Source organism: Leopardus geoffroyi, chromosome C2 (assembly GCF_018350155.1).
Source record: "Leopardus geoffroyi isolate Oge1 chromosome C2, O.geoffroyi_Oge1_pat1.0, whole genome shotgun sequence".
NCBI classification, from domain to species: Eukaryota; Metazoa; Chordata; class Mammalia; order Carnivora; family Felidae; genus Leopardus; species Leopardus geoffroyi.
Window position 1 is genome coordinate 2,200,618 of NC_059333.1, and position 14,192 is coordinate 2,214,809.

A 14,192-nucleotide genomic window follows, 5' to 3' on the forward strand; every position below is an offset into this window, starting at 1 on the left:
GAGAGGGACGTATCTCGATGAGGAAACAGACGTGCCAAGGCCCTGGGGGGGGGATGAGCTGGGCCCTAGGACGGGGGAGGAGGGAGGAGCCCATGGGGGTGCAGCAGAGGTGGGCGGGCCCAGACCTCACGCTTGGACCATACTGGGGGCTCCGGGGAGCACTGGAGTGCTCCCGGCAGAGACAGGAGCACGCTGTCCCCTTCTGGGGGCCATTCCCACCTGCGGGCGTCTCCCTTCCGGCCAGCGTGACCGACGCTTCAGGCAGCAGAAACGCAGGGGCACGGAGCCCCCAAAGCAAACACACCCCGTGAAGAGCACATCGAAACCCCACAGAAGTGGTTTTTATCTCAGGGTGCACGGTGCTCTGCGTGTCCACGAAGACGGGCTGTGTCTGCGGGCCCAGTGTGGGCAACACCTGGACCTTTCGGTTTTTCTCGGTCCTGATGTGACCAGCTCCCGGGGATGGGAAGCGTGTCCTGTCGGTCCCTCTCAGGGCGGGCCACCGTGAGCACGAGTGGGAACTCGCTGGCCTCTGTCGATTCGGAGATGGGAGCGAGGGTCCGCTCTCGGCTGAGGCCGCGTCTACGGGGGCCTCCCCTCCCCCGGTGCTGCCCCGCAGACCCACGCCGTGCTGGATCAGGAGGGGAAGGTGGGCGCCTCGGCCAGCGGGCGGGCCATGCTCTGGATGGCCCACTGCAGGATGCCGTCGAAGGAGTGCTAGAAGACAGGGGAGCAGAGGCCTGCGAGACCTGCCTGAGCCCCCAGGGGACAGGTGCACACACCGTGGGTTCCAGCGTCCCCTGGAGTCACGGGCATCCCGCCCCTCCTAGTCACAGGTGGGGAAACTGAGGCCTGAAGCACCACAGGGCACGCCAGGCGAGGGAGGACTCCTCTTTTGGTGCTCTGCCATGGCATCCTGCAAACACGGGGCACGGCCGCCACGGCTCTTCTGCCTCCGTCTTCTTCCCGGCTCCGAGGCAAGACCGGTTCTTTCCATCGTGTGCTCCCGCGGGACGGAGGGGGCACGGGGAGACCCAACATTCCAGCATAATGGGGCGACTGCCCCCTTTCTCCAACGGCATCACGCGACCGCCCCGCCAGAGCCACAGGGCCAACATCCAGTGCCCGGGGTCACCCCGAAAGACTCCTGCACTGAGACCCCCCCGTGCCCAGCCCACCACACCGGGCAGGGCCCCACAGCCCCAGGAGGCCACGGGCGGGCCACCGGGGTGTGGGAATGGCTGGAGGAGTCTGACCTCCTGTCAAAAGAAGATGGAACCCCAAAAAGGCCCATTTCCTTCACAGCGACCATAGCTGTTCATCTTAGGGTGGAGAGGCTGGGGCTGGGAGGGGCCGTGAGAGGTCCAGCGGAGGCAGAGGTTCCGGGGCGCCCACCGCCCCCCCCCCAGGGGGAGTCATGGCATCAGAGTCAGGCTTCAGCGGTGCTGGTGCTGAGGTCCTGCAGCCACTGCCCCCCCCCCCACCCCGGATCTGGGAACTCTGGACCAGGCTGGAAGCGGAAAGGGCTCAGGGGCTCCTTTCAGCTCCTTTGTGTGCTAGGGGCTCCCGCATATGCTGGGGGGCCAGAGCCGTGCCCGAAGCAGCCTGGGCCTGTGGTGCTCAGGGCACCCAGCAGGGTCTCCCAGGCCCTCCTCTGGCTCCCGTGCTGGCTGCTTGGGGCTGGGGGGGGGGGGAGGGGAGGGGAGGAGAAGGAGGAGCCCCAGCCAGGTGACGCATTACCTCGCTTAGGAGGGATTCCAGGTCGTCCCTGTGCACACCCGGCTCGTGACCAGCAGAACCGTCCCCTGCCTGCAGCCCAGGAAAGGGAGGTCAGCCCAACTCCCACACCCCTGCCGGGCGCAGCTGGAACAAAGCGGCACACCATGCAGAGGCAACAAGGGTCTAGGGGACAGTGGCTAATGCCAGGACAGAGGGCATGCTGCCCCAAGCAGGGCCCTAGGAGCTGAATTCTAACACCCAGCTCCTGCCAGGGTCATGGGCACGAGCGAGCTTGGGGCTCTGGAAGCTGGCTGCCCAAGGCCCCCAGGCCTGCCTGCCTCCACGTGCTGTATGCAACCTTCTGGGGAAAGCCAGGTGACTCAGAACCAGCTAGAAGGGACCGTCGGGGATGGAGAAACTGAGGCCCAAAGAGGAAAGCGTCTGGTGTGGTGCCAGCCATTCACCCATCCGACTAGCATTGCCAGGGCCAACCGTGCCCCCTCCCACCCAACCCCCCCCTTAAGGGGCCAGGGCCTAGCGTGCCCCCCCCCTTAAGGGGCCAGAGCCCGGCAGCAGGCTGTCCATGAACAGCCTAGGAGGGAGAGAGGACCATGCTAAGTGGACCCACACGAGACTGCCAGGTTCTGGCTCAAAATAGCCAAATCTGAGCTCCTAAACACAGGCCCTTGGAGGCAACATCAGCCCCTGGGGCGTGAAAAGGGACCCAGCTCCAAGGTGGGGGCGGGGGGGGGGGCGGCGGCTGCTGGGGAAAGCACTGGGGCCACACCCACATTTTCAGGACAGCCCCTGGGAAGGGAGCCAAGGGGCTGGGACTTCTTAGTCTCCAAAGTTGTTACATTTTACATCACAAAGACAAGGGGGTCTTTGCTAAATTGAGAAAAGAACCCAAGAGTCAATGAAGAAGCATCTTCTGGAGGGAGGGACCCTCTCTGGGGCGGGGTGGCACCCGGCAGGGCACGCACAGGTGTGGGCTGAGCCGCGGGCGTGCACGTAAGCCCCCTCGTGGGCAGAACAGGGGCCCCCGTGCCTGGGCTGGCATCGCACAGGCACAGTGTGTTCGCGGGAGGGTGCGGCGCGGCTGGGGAGCACGACGGGGCACCGGTGGGGTAGGACTTGCCACCACCCAGGGCCCTGAGAGGTTCTTGGGGGTGGGGCGGCAGGGACACGGTCAGGCAGGATGAGGTGCGCCACCTCGAGGCTCCTGGGAACACACGCGTTCTGAGGGAGCCCGGGGTGACTGCTGGGTAGGAGGGCAGAGGGAGGCCACTTCTCCCCGATGGCTCCTGGCCGCAGGATGGGGCTTGACAGGGCCCCGGCGGGGCCACGGGGGGACTGGGGTCACACTGGGGAGTCAAGCGGGCTTGCTCATCCCCGGTGGAGCCTTGTTGCTGCGGTCGCTTCACCCCCCACCCCACTGTGGGGATCGTGCTGGGAGAAGGAGGCCTCGGGGGAGCCCTGCGCTGGGAGAAGGGGGCCTAGGGGGGGCCCTGGCTCAGTCATCACGAAAGAACAGCCATCCCACAGCCGCTGGTTTCCAACACACGTGATCCGAAGGGAAGCTATTTAAACAACTAAATTGTATGAAACAGTGAACGCAGGGCCACGGGGCGCGGCGCATCCGCGAAGCTGGCACTCGAGTGTCCCTGGAGGTGTGCTCGCCACCTCGACCCCGCGGGGTCCCCGCCTCCCTGGGCAGCACTGACCTTGGCGGGCCCGGGCGCGGCTCGGGCGGGGGTCGGGGCGGGCGCGCCCTCCTCGGAGGTCGGGGCGGTGTCTCCGGAGCAGGATCGGCAGCGCGGGACGGCCCTGCGCACAGCGGAGGATGGTGTCGTGGGCTGCCGGTCCCCCGCGGTGTCCCTCCCGGTCCTGCGCCCAAGCCGCCGCGCTCACCCGGGCCGCGCTGCGCCCGCGGGGAAGTGACAGCGCCAGTGGAAGGCGGCGGCGCAGTGCGCGCACCGCAGCGCGTCCGTGCCGTCCCCGCACACGCCGCACCGCGCACCTGCCGGGCCCTGTGGGGGGACAGAGTGGTCACGGTGGGGGGGAGGGGCGCCCACGCCCTCTGCCCCACCCCCGGGAGCCCAGCGACACCCAGCACCTTTGCTCTGCAGTCCCGAGAGACCTTGCTCCGCCTTAGTGGACCCGGACCCCCTTTAGGGCTGGTCAAGGGGACCCCAGAACCGCCTCCCTTATTGTCCTGCCCCTGTGAGGGTGGGCTGGGGTAGGGGTTCCAGGAACCGGGGCGGAATGTATCACCCCTGCTGGAATCCCTCCGGGAGCCTCCCCTCCCTGGTTCTGCCCCCCCCCCACCCCCCTCTGGCTCCTCCTCCCTCAGCCCTGACCCCAGCCCCCCACCTGACTACTGCCCCCTTTCCCTGCATGTCACTCCTCCGATTTAGGCTCCGTCCGGTTGTCCTGCGGGCCCTGAGCTCCCAGAAAACAGCCACCCCCACCTCAGCACCCCCTCACCTGCTGCCCCTCGGGGCCCACACACAGTAGGGGGCGCAGGGCTGAGGGGTTCAGCACCGTCAAGGGGGCTGCAGAAGGCGGGACCAGCAGGTGCTTGTAGGCGCCGGCAGCGTCCATCCCGGCTGAGGGCTCCCTGGACAGCCCCTTGGCCTCTTCCCCCGTCAGCTTCAGCCCCAGGAGGACCTGGAGGCAGAGGGCCGGTGCTTGGGGAGGCCATGGTGGCCTGTGCCTCACCGCCCAGGGAGTCAGCGATCACTGGGACCCGGGATAGCCCCGGGGGCTAGCGTGGGAACCCCACATGGGGTTGGAAAGGTTTGGGTGAAGCTCCTGGCTCTGTGTCCTCAGCAAGGTACTTGACCCTTTTGCCATCTACAGACGGGGTGCCCGTGGCCCTCACGGGCTGTCAGGGAGGACTTCGGATCTACCTGGACGTGTGTTGTATCATTCCTGTCTCTGCTGCAACAAAACGCTTCAAACATTTGTAGAGAATGTTATTAGTAGCCAAAGTGCATCCCCTGAGCCGGGCGACAGAGCCAAGGCCCCACATGGGGCCATTTCCCAGTGTTAGAAGCCAAGCTGATGAGGCCAGGCCGGGGGTGGGGCGTCCAGGTTCCAAGCCTGGGGCCTCACCCATGGGAGTGGCCGGGAAGCCGGGGGGGGGGGGGGGGGGGCCTGCGGTGGGCCTGGGCCTGGGCCTGGGCATACCTGGGTCTCCGCGGGCGGCTCCTGGGGCTGGGGCTCCTCAGCCTGGGGAGGGTCCCGCTGGCCTCCTCCCCGGAGACAACTGTAGCACCTCCAGGTCCCACTGCTCACGTGGCCCACGTGGTCACCAGCCAAAGACATGCAAGGGGGACAGAGGGGACCACAGACTCCCAGATACACAGGCAGGGGAGGCCTGAGGTCTCCTCCACGTTGCCACTTTCCTTTCGCAGATGGGGAAACTGAGGCCCAGGCTGGACAGTGGGCAGAGCCAGGATGGGAGGACTGCCCCGGCCAGTGAGCAGGAGGGCCCGGGAGGCTGGGAAGCTGAGCCCCGGGGGGGGCGGGGGGGTGGCCCTCGCCAGTATGGTCAATGTTCCCTCTGCTGAGCCCCAAGAATCCGGACATCTGTTGACCTGCAGAGCCCCGTGCGTGGCTCTCGCTGGCCTTGCCCTCCCGACGGGACCTCTCTGAACTGGGGACCCACCCCCGTTTCCGCAAGGGGGACAGTGCCCAGCAGAAGGGGACACGGTCAAGGGCAGGGAAAAAGAGAAGATGACCGCCCCACCCCTGGAGGCGAATGATGACCTCGGCTGAACGCCCTCATTTAGTGACAAGCATCAGAGACAAGTGGCCTGGTGAAGGCCACTCAGGGAGCAGGGGCAGGGCCAGGGCTCGAAGGTGGGTCACTTCTCCCACGCAGGCTCTTCCCCGCCAGCTGTGGTCACCCGTGGGAGCTGGCAGTAGAGGGCAGGACGCGGTGGGCGGGGGGAAGGGAGCGCCAGGAGGCAGACGCGGGAGGACTCTGGCCCTGCCCAGGACGGGCACCCACTCGGCCCGACTTCAAGTAGGACCTTGTTTGGAGGAGGGGGGCCAGCTGCTTGTGGGACTTTGGGCTGGGGGTGTGTGGTGAGATGGGACAAGGTGGCCGCTCTTCACTGGGGGGCCTCATTCTGCTTCTCTGCCCTCTGGGGCCCTGCTGGCCAGGCTGGGAGGACCCAGCCTGGGTGACCCAAACAGAGACACTTCCGGGCAGCCCCACACCCAGGTCAGTCGGGCAGAAGTGGCCGTGAAGCCAGCTGGGGGCGGAGAGCGGCCTGCCGGGCTCACCTGGGAATCTCCCGGAGCGGCGGGGACAGGCAGGCCAGGTGGAAGGCCCGGGGGCAGCCGTCACAGCAGATGAGCTCCCCGCCGTCCCGGCACACGGCACACTCATCCTCGTTCTTCTGACACGGGCAAGACACGCGTATCCTCTGGAAGATCCGGGGCGGCGCGGCGCCCTCCCCAAGAACCTCTCGCAACAGCTCCGCTGCGGCATCCCCAGGGGCCCCCAAGTCCCCTGTCTGCCCCCAGCCCTCCCCCACGACACTCTCCATCTCGGAGACCCTAGTCCCCTGCGCACACCCCCGGGCCAGACCATCCCTCTTGGGAGGACGGAGCCTCCAGAAAGCCCCGTTTCCCGTGGGTGCCTGTGTCCCCAGCAGCGTCCACACTGCCCACCCCGCACGCCCTTCTTCACAGCGCAGTGGAGCGATGGCCGGCGGCGTTGCCATCAGCCCCAAGCACCCGCCGTCCCCGCGCCTGGAGCCTGGACGCTGCCTGTGCCCCTGCCTGAATGGCACCACAGGGCCCTCCAGGATGCCTCCTCCAGGCCAGGCCGCCCTGCACAGCAATGAACTCGCTCACTGTAATCACCCCCTGATCCTGCCAGCCGGGAGCTTGGAGGGGGGCAGGGGGACACGGGTCCTGCTCCCTCCTGGGCGCCCGGGGCCCAACAGCGCCTGGCGGGGGGCCGGAGGCGGTCAGATCTGTGGTGGCTTCTGTGCTGTGCTGGATGCTCAGGTCCCTGGCTCCCAGGAGGGGCCACCTTCCCACCCGCTGGCCTGCTGGGAGACTGTGAGACCGGGGACAAGGGCACCCAGCCCAGACCCATGATTTTAAACACCTGGTAAGACTCACTTTCTCTGAGTTATTTGAACACAAATTGTGTGTTATCAGGAAAACTGTTATTAAACAAGGAAGCTCGGCCCTGTGAACAGAAGCTTAAGGCTCTGTCCTCATCACCCAAGGGAGAGCCCTGGACAGGGGCAAAGGGGCAGAGGGACCCCCTGTGGACGGTGGAGACGAGGGAGTTCCACTGTGGCCTGGGCATTACCTGGTGGGGTTGGGGCTCGCTGGGGAGGGCGGGAGGGGCCTGCACCCTGCCCTGTGCGCCTGCTCTCGGGTCGCCTCCACCCTGCTAGGGAGAAGGGGGCGGGTCACCGGAGTGCGGAGCGCCCTCTGGGCAGGCCCAGCCCCAGCTGAGCTCTGTGTTGGGGGGTGGCTATCAAGGGCAGGGCTTACAGGGGCGGAAGCCTGGGTCCCCTTGGCTCGGACCAGGGTCTTTGGGCCACCGCTACGGGCCTTGTTCTTCCCCGCACCGGGGTCTTCGAACTTGCTGGGAGTATAAAACTCCCCCCCAACCTGGATGCACTTCTTGGAGCCACCTGGGAGGAGAGGGTGGCTGACCTGGGAGGCCCAGGAGGGTGGGGGGCAGAGTGGGGGGACAGAGAGGTGGGGGGGTGGAGTGGGGGGGCACTCTGCAGCTGGCTGCTCCCCACCCCCCACCGCCCCAGCCCCAGGCAGCTCTGGGACCAGGGTCCTGGGCACAGCAGGGGTCCTCTGCAGGGGACGAGGGGGGTGCTGCACTCGGCCAAGCGTGTCCACCTGGAATCTCAGAGTGTGGCCTTATTTGGAAGCAGGGTCTTTGGTGATGGGATTAGTTAAGATGGGCTCCCGAGGGACACTGAGTCCAGTGACGGGTGTCCTCAGGAAGAGTGGAGAGGACGCAGACAGATACAGGGAGGACACCCTGAGACTTGGGGGCAGCGGCCGCGGCGGTGGGGCCCGTAGCAAGGACTGCTTGCAGGGAGAGGCAGGAAGGAGTCTGCCCCGGGGCCTCTGGAGGGAGCACGGCCGCCCACGTCTCCACTTTGGAAACTCCTGCTATTTTAAGGGCCTGGTGCATGGCCACTGGTTATAACTGCCATGGTGAACTACTTCGGGGTCCCCGGGACCCTCCCTGGGGGGTGAGACCAGGGCCCGCATTGGCTCCTGGAGGCCAGCTGGCCCTGGCCGTCCGCAGCATCCCCGGCCAGCGTCCAGCAGGAGGGAGGGGAAGGGGGTGGTATGGGGGTGGGGCAGGTGCTGGAGAACTTCCCGGAAGGGGATGAGCCCAAGACCCTGAGGGGCCCCTCCGGGTGGGCAGAGTGACCCGGGAGGTGGCCCTGGACCGCCGACCTCCCAGAAGCCCAGGAGCCCCCACCCTGAGGTGAGGGACGCCCTCGGTGCCCGTCCCCCCTGCAGACGTGGCCACCTGCACCTGGGGCCTGCGTCCCCCTGGCAGCACCCTGGCCTGGCAGTGCCGTCTACCTGACTCAAACACCTGCTGGATGAGGATGCCCTCCACTGCCCCATGGGCTCCGGGGACGTCCCCAGACGACACGGTCACGGCTCTCTGGACCGAAGTGGTCTGAATTCCTGGGAAAGGGAGCACAGGGCGGGGGGCGGGGGGGGGGGCGGTCATCGATTGGAAAGACGGCCCCTGAGCACCCCCTCCCTGCAGGCCGTGGGGAGCGAGAGGCGCCTGGGCTGCGGGAGCCTTTCCTTCCGTCCAGGGCAGGCCTTGGAGGGGGCCCAGCCTCTCCACGGACAGACAGACAGCCAGCCCACGTGTAAGTGCAGAAACAGGCCATGGGTGTGTGTGTGGGGGGGGTGAGGCTGTGTGGTGTGTGTGTGCGTGTGGAGTGTGGCATCCGAGCTGACCTAACACAGCAGGCAGGGCCGGACAGGGACCCCCAGGACATGGCCCCGGGCGGTGCTGGGAGGGAGGCCGGGTTCCCAGGGTCTGTCTTCAGGTCAGGTGACTCAGGTCTCCGGGACCCCCCACCCTGGGGCAAGGAGGGGACAGAAACGGGCCAGGCTTCATCAGGCCGAGGGACCAAGAAGGATTCTTCGGAGGAAGCACAGTCTGGGCTGGCCCTGAGGACGGGGACACTGAGACGGGCACACGTGGGGTAACCGAGGGGCCCCTCTTTCCCCCGTGAGGCTGTGCAGCCAAGGCTGTGGGGTGACATGCCAGGCCTGCAGGGTCCCGGCTCCCAGGACAGGCCGGCAGAGGGCAGCACCCCACGGGGCCCTTGACTCGGTGACCCCAGCCCAGGAGGTCGGGAACCTGGCTCACCGTTCCCCAGCAGGGGGCGCTGCGGCTCTGCGTTGCTCTCCGGCTTCCTGGGGTGCTTGGCCTTTGCCTGGGAGCCTGCAGGGGGAGTGTGCAGGGGGAGCCACACCAGCCTGGCCCTCCGCTCCCCACGGAGATGGGGGGGGGGGTGAATGCTGGCGGCCAAGGGCGCATGCATGCGGGCGGGGCCTCCCAACTCCCGTGGTCCCCTTGCTTTACCGGCTGTGGTGTCCCCGTCAGTAAAAGGAAGTGACCCCCACCTGCCTACTTCTTGGGGTCGTGGGACGAGGGCCGGCTGGGTTCACCCATGAAGCACCCACAGGGATTCTCCGCAGCCCCGGCGGCTGGCCGGGGCGGCGGGGGCAGGGGGGCTCCACGGCAAGGCAAGAGGGGGGACGGCCAGTGGTGTCGGGCCGTCTGTGACCGACCAGCACCTCCAACCAGATACCTGGGTTGGAGGTGCCCCTAGGAGACAGTGCCCCGGGTGGGGCGGCCCTGGGCTCCTCCAGGGCCTTCCTCTTGGAGGGGGGTCTGGGCAGCAGCACTGGGGCCTTGGGGCCCGTCGGGGGCTTTCTCCCCTTCCTCGGCTGGCTGAGGTCCACGTCTGCAGGGCGAGCAGGGACCGGGCCTCAAGACCAGAGCCGACGCCCTGGCAAAGTGCGCAAGAGCTCGGCCCTTTGACGCTCAGGAGCCAGGACGGTCCTCGGTGGTGTCGGGGGGCTCCCTGGCCACCCCCCTCCCTTTTACAGTCCGGCTGGGATGACTCCAGCCGCCCCCGGCTCCCGCAGAACCCCAGTTCCTCCCGCAGCACCCCCCCCCCCCGACCTTTGGGGAAACAGTCTAGGATGGGCTGCAGCCGGGCGTATCTCTCCAGATTGTAGTCCTTAAAGAGAACCCTCCAGAAATCCAGGATGGCAGCTGCGTCTTGGGTCAGGAGCCACGAAAGGAGCGCGTGGAAGGCCTGCGGGCAGCCTTCCTTCTCCTTCAGGCGCAGGGTCTCCTGAAGCAAGAGTGGGGGCTGGGAGGCCCCACCTCCTGCCCCCCCTCCACAGCGCCCGCCTCCTGACCCCCACCGCTCCACACTCCCCCCTCCTCCCGCCCCCCCTCCTCCACGGCACCCCCGCCTCCTGACACCCCTTCTGTCTTTCTGGAGGGCAGAACACCATCCCAGAGGCTGCTGCAGGTGACCTGGGCACCGTGTCCATGCCCTCAGCTTGCAGCGGGCGTGAGGCTGCCTGGGGGTGCTGGGGGTGAAGAAGGCCCACCTGGAACTCATCCTAGGGGAGCCCCTAGCTTAGAGGGCAGCTTGAGGAGGGCTGGGCAGGGGCGCTGGGGAGGCACAGGAATTCGCCCCGGAGACCCCGTGCCTTTTCCTCTTCACCAAAACAGCCCGCCCACACCCCCCTTCCTTCCCCCCCCCCACGGGCAGGGCAGGGTCCTGCTCATCTTGCCAGACATTGGCTGGAGGGCAAGGCTTGGGGAAGGCGAGGGGGACATTGGGGGTCTGTCTGGGCCCACCTGGAACTTGTCCTCGGGGACCACGTCGTGGTCAGCCAGCGCGTGCAGCAGCGGGAAGGCGCTGTCCACAGCCATGGCGATCTCAGTGCGGTACAGCCTCAGAAGGTGACGAAGCACCGTGTCCCCACCTGCCTGGGCCTCACCCGCCGTCGCGGGATCTGGGGGCGCGGGGCTGGGGGCCCCCTCTCCCCGCCTGGGGTCCCGCGGCCTTGGAGTACCACTGGACTTGTGGGGTGTCTGGGCCATCTCTGCCTTCTGGCCCCCGCGCTGCCCCTGACCTGCCGGGCTCCCGGGCGGGCACCCCTGGTCAGGCGCACCTGGGGGGGCACCTCTGTGAGCCAGAGCCCCGTCTCTATTATACTAGGACAGAGCAAAGGCCGTGTTTCCCTTGAGCCAATCAGGGCGGGAGGGAGGGGCAGGGATGGAAACTTCCCTGTGACCCAGTAAAGAGAAGGTCCCATCCGCTCCATTCACACCTGCCAGCAGGCTGCTGGCTTCTCTTTCCTCTGTAAAGGAAGCTTCTGGACCGGCCCAGGGCCCGACCCCTCCGTGAGAGGGCTGGGAGGGCTGTCAACTCCCCAGCTGTGGTTCTGTTCGAATGGGAGACAGCCAGGACAGGTGCCCTCGGCCTCACCTGGGGCCCCGTGTCTTGGGCACCAGCAGGCACCGTCCAGGCGCTCCGGGGACCGTGGGGCGGATGGGGGCAGCGTCCCAGGTGGGGAGGGGGCATTACCATCCCCACTGCGCCAGCTCAGAGCCCTGGGGCTGGGCTGTAGGGGGGTCAGACGGAAGAGTCCCTGTCTGATGGAGGACCGGGCATATGACGAGTGTCAGTGGGCACAGCAGTGGGCGTCGCCTGGAGGCTGTGTGACGCTGGGCGAGTCGTTTTCCTTCTCTGAGCCTCAGTCCCTCATCTCTAACTTGAGCACATCCCCCACTGGGGGACCCAGCTGCCCCCTCCCCTCCCCTTCCTCCAGGTGTGTTAGAAAAAAGGCAGCTGACCCCGTGGACTGAGGCCAGTGCGTGCCTTGTCCCGCTCACAGCCCCGGGAGAAGGGAAGGACGCCCCAGGGGCTGCTAGGGCTGGTGACAGAGGCTGGGGGGTGGTGTCCCAGAGAGGGTTGCAGCAGAGGGGGGCCGCATCCCAGGCTATGGCGGGCAAGGGCCAGGGACTGGGGTCTGCAAGATGGTCACCCATGGCGGCCCAGTGTGGCGGGGGGCGGAGGGGCCAGGCCGTCCCTGGGCCCAGCCACAGAGCCACAAGAGGACTTCCGGAAGAAGGACCTGGTCAGGCTGGGGTGGGGCTGGAGGTGAGCGCAGGTGCTGGGAAGCCTGGGGTCAGCACAGCGTCACGTGCAGAGGGGCCAGGATTTCTATACCGACGTGGGAGTTCGGGCTGGGGAGCTGACACGGGAGTCCTGTCTCAGTGTGTCCCCCTCTCCAGGCCGGGGTCCCTGGGAGTTCAGTCCTAGACAAGCTGAGGCTGTCCCAGGGCGGTGTCCTGGGGCGTGTGGGAGCAAGATTGGGCTCGGTGGGGCGGGAGTGGTGGGGCTGTGGGGCTGGTCACCTCAGAGAGCTGGGCCCTGTGAGGGCAGTGAGGCTCAGAACAGGCCGGGGCTGCCATGGAATGTTCTGGGGCTCTCGCCGGGGAGCAGGGCCCTTGGGCTGCCCGCCTCTGGGGCTCCGAGCCCCCGGGCTGCGGTGCTGTGGGTGGTGGCAGTGGAGGTGTGGGACTTGGGGCGGGCCCGCCTGTCCCGCACTGTGCGACCCGCAGACACCCAGAGGGGCCGCCCCCTCGGGCCCACACCGGGGCTGCCCTCTCGGAGGGCACGGGCTCGCCCCAGCCCGGGCCTGGCAGCCGCCTCCTGGCCTTTTCCTGTGCCCTCTGGCACGTGTACATCCACGGAGGCACCTGAAGGAAAGCAGAAGTCGAAGTCGCTCCTGAACGCCCCATCCTCTGGGGCAGCCCTAGTGTCCTCACTCGTGGGGGTCGGGTCTCAGGGAGCAAAGCTCCTTCGTGGCACCTGCTGGGCCCGCCAGCTGCAGAGTTCCCACATAAAGGCCCAGGGGCTCTGGGGCCCGGGGGCTCAGCGTCCACCTCCTTTGGGCCAGGCTGCCCCCCAGTGCCACTCCACGCTCGGCAGAGTTTTCCCCGGTGGCCGACTGACCAAGGGACACTTTAGCCACCAGACAACGGTCCCCGGGGGGTTAGAAACGGCCAACAATATCAAGGTCTTCACCTCGCTTTTCTGGAGCCACGAAAGCCTTGTGGGTGCACCTGTGTCAGCAGCCAGGCCTGGCTCTGCAAAGAGGCTCCTTGGAGAATTTTGGACTTTCCGCCAGGCGGGGGGTTTCCCTGGCGACCCCTCGCTGCAGGTGACCTGGAGCCACCGGGGCTGGTGGGGGCGGCCTGTGAGACCCATGGAGGGGCCGGGCAAGGAGCCCCGCCCTGCCTTCGGCTGGTCACTCCTCTCATGGGGCTGAGCCTCACTCCGTGCCTCGGCGAGCCACCGGGCACGGCGACATGCCTGCCCCTTCCTTGATGGGCCATCTAAGCCTCTGTCCTCACCTCTGAGGCTTCTCTTCCTCCAGCACGGTCGTTTTATGTTTCAGACACGGCTAGCCCACCCTGCACCACGCCCTGTTGTGGGCACGTTGCAATCACACTCAATCTCAGAACCGCCCTGTTAGGTCAGCGTTATTACCCCCATTCTACACATGAGGGGGGTGAGGATCAGAGAGGCTAAGGAACTTGACCAAAGTCACACAGCAAGTCAATAGCCGTGGATGGATAGTGTCTGGGCCCATGCTCTCAGCACACAGGACACTCCTCACGTGCCCAGGCCACGTTGGGTATGTCAGCCGCAGAGAGGGGGGAATGCTTCCTGTGTGAAATGCCCACAGATTGGGGATGAGCGAGGTCCCTGCGGCAGGGTAGGGTGGGGCCTAGAGGGACCTGCTCCTTGGCAGCTTGGCCTCGGCTCGCTCAAAGAAGCCCGGACACAGTGATCTCTCCTGCCACAGAGGGACGCTTCAGTCCAAGGGGTTCCCTGGAAAGGGCTAGGCTCCCAGCGGTAAGGAGGCACGAGGTCCCTCAGGAGCCTTAGAACACCAGCCCAGGCCTCGGCTCGGGGACCAGGGCAGGAGGGGCCCTGGGACCTGTCCCCTGGGGACTTCCCAGCTGGTGGGGTATCAGGGCAGGTTCAGTCTCCTGGTGACACTCTGTCTCTCGGCCACCAGCTAGCTGTGGGACCCTTTCTGGGTCTCAGTTTGCCCATGAAAGATGCTCCACATCATTACTCATTAGGGGGTGCAAATTAAAGCCAAATGAGGTACCACCGCACCCCCAGGAGGAGAGCCATTCTCAAAAGACAGAAAAGAAAGTGTTGGCGAAACCCTGGAGAAATCGGAGTGCTCCTGTACTGATGGCAGAATGCAAAATGGTGCCTCCACTGAGAAGAAGGTTGGGTGATTCAAGAAGTTTCTTAATAAGTTAATTTTTTTAAGATTTGATTTTATATCATTTTTAATTAATTTGTTTTATTTTTAGA

The 14,192-nt window shown here is 66.4% G+C and overlaps 1 protein-coding gene across 1 annotated transcript; it reads right to left on the minus strand.

Annotated features, from left to right (window-relative positions):
- Nucleotides 1-308: 308 nt before the first annotated feature.
- AIRE (autoimmune regulator) lies at nucleotides 309-10,888 on the minus strand. Its single transcript, XM_045437032.1, has 14 exons — nucleotides 10,643-10,888; nucleotides 9,950-10,124; nucleotides 9,573-9,728; nucleotides 9,128-9,202; nucleotides 8,317-8,424; nucleotides 7,249-7,391; nucleotides 7,061-7,141; nucleotides 6,016-6,131; nucleotides 4,912-5,011; nucleotides 4,207-4,389; nucleotides 3,631-3,749; nucleotides 3,444-3,546; nucleotides 1,741-1,809; nucleotides 309-717 (listed from the first exon to the last, which is right to left on the minus strand). The coding sequence occupies exons 1-14, from the start codon at nucleotides 10,886-10,888 to the stop codon at nucleotides 637-639; spliced, it is 1,755 nt and encodes a 584-aa protein (XP_045292988.1). The 3' UTR covers nucleotides 309-636.
- Between the last annotated feature and the right edge of the window lie 3,304 nt (nucleotides 10,889-14,192).

What these genes read in the sequence shown, in the direction of transcription:
- AIRE (XM_045437032.1), bottom strand. Translation starts at nt 10,888, where the DNA reads ATGGCCCAGACACCCCACAAGTCCAGTGGTACTCCAAGGCCGCGGGAC. An exon ending in GCGAGCCCCAACCCCACCAG is followed by an intron (nt 6,132 to 7,060) that starts GTAATGCCCAGG and finishes TGCCCGTGTCAG; the next exon opens with AAGAACGAGGATGAGTGTGC. An exon ending in CCGCTCCGGGAGATTCCCAG is followed by an intron (nt 5,012 to 6,015) that starts GTGAGCCCGGCA and finishes CCACGTGAGCAG; the next exon opens with TGGGACCTGGAGGTGCTACA.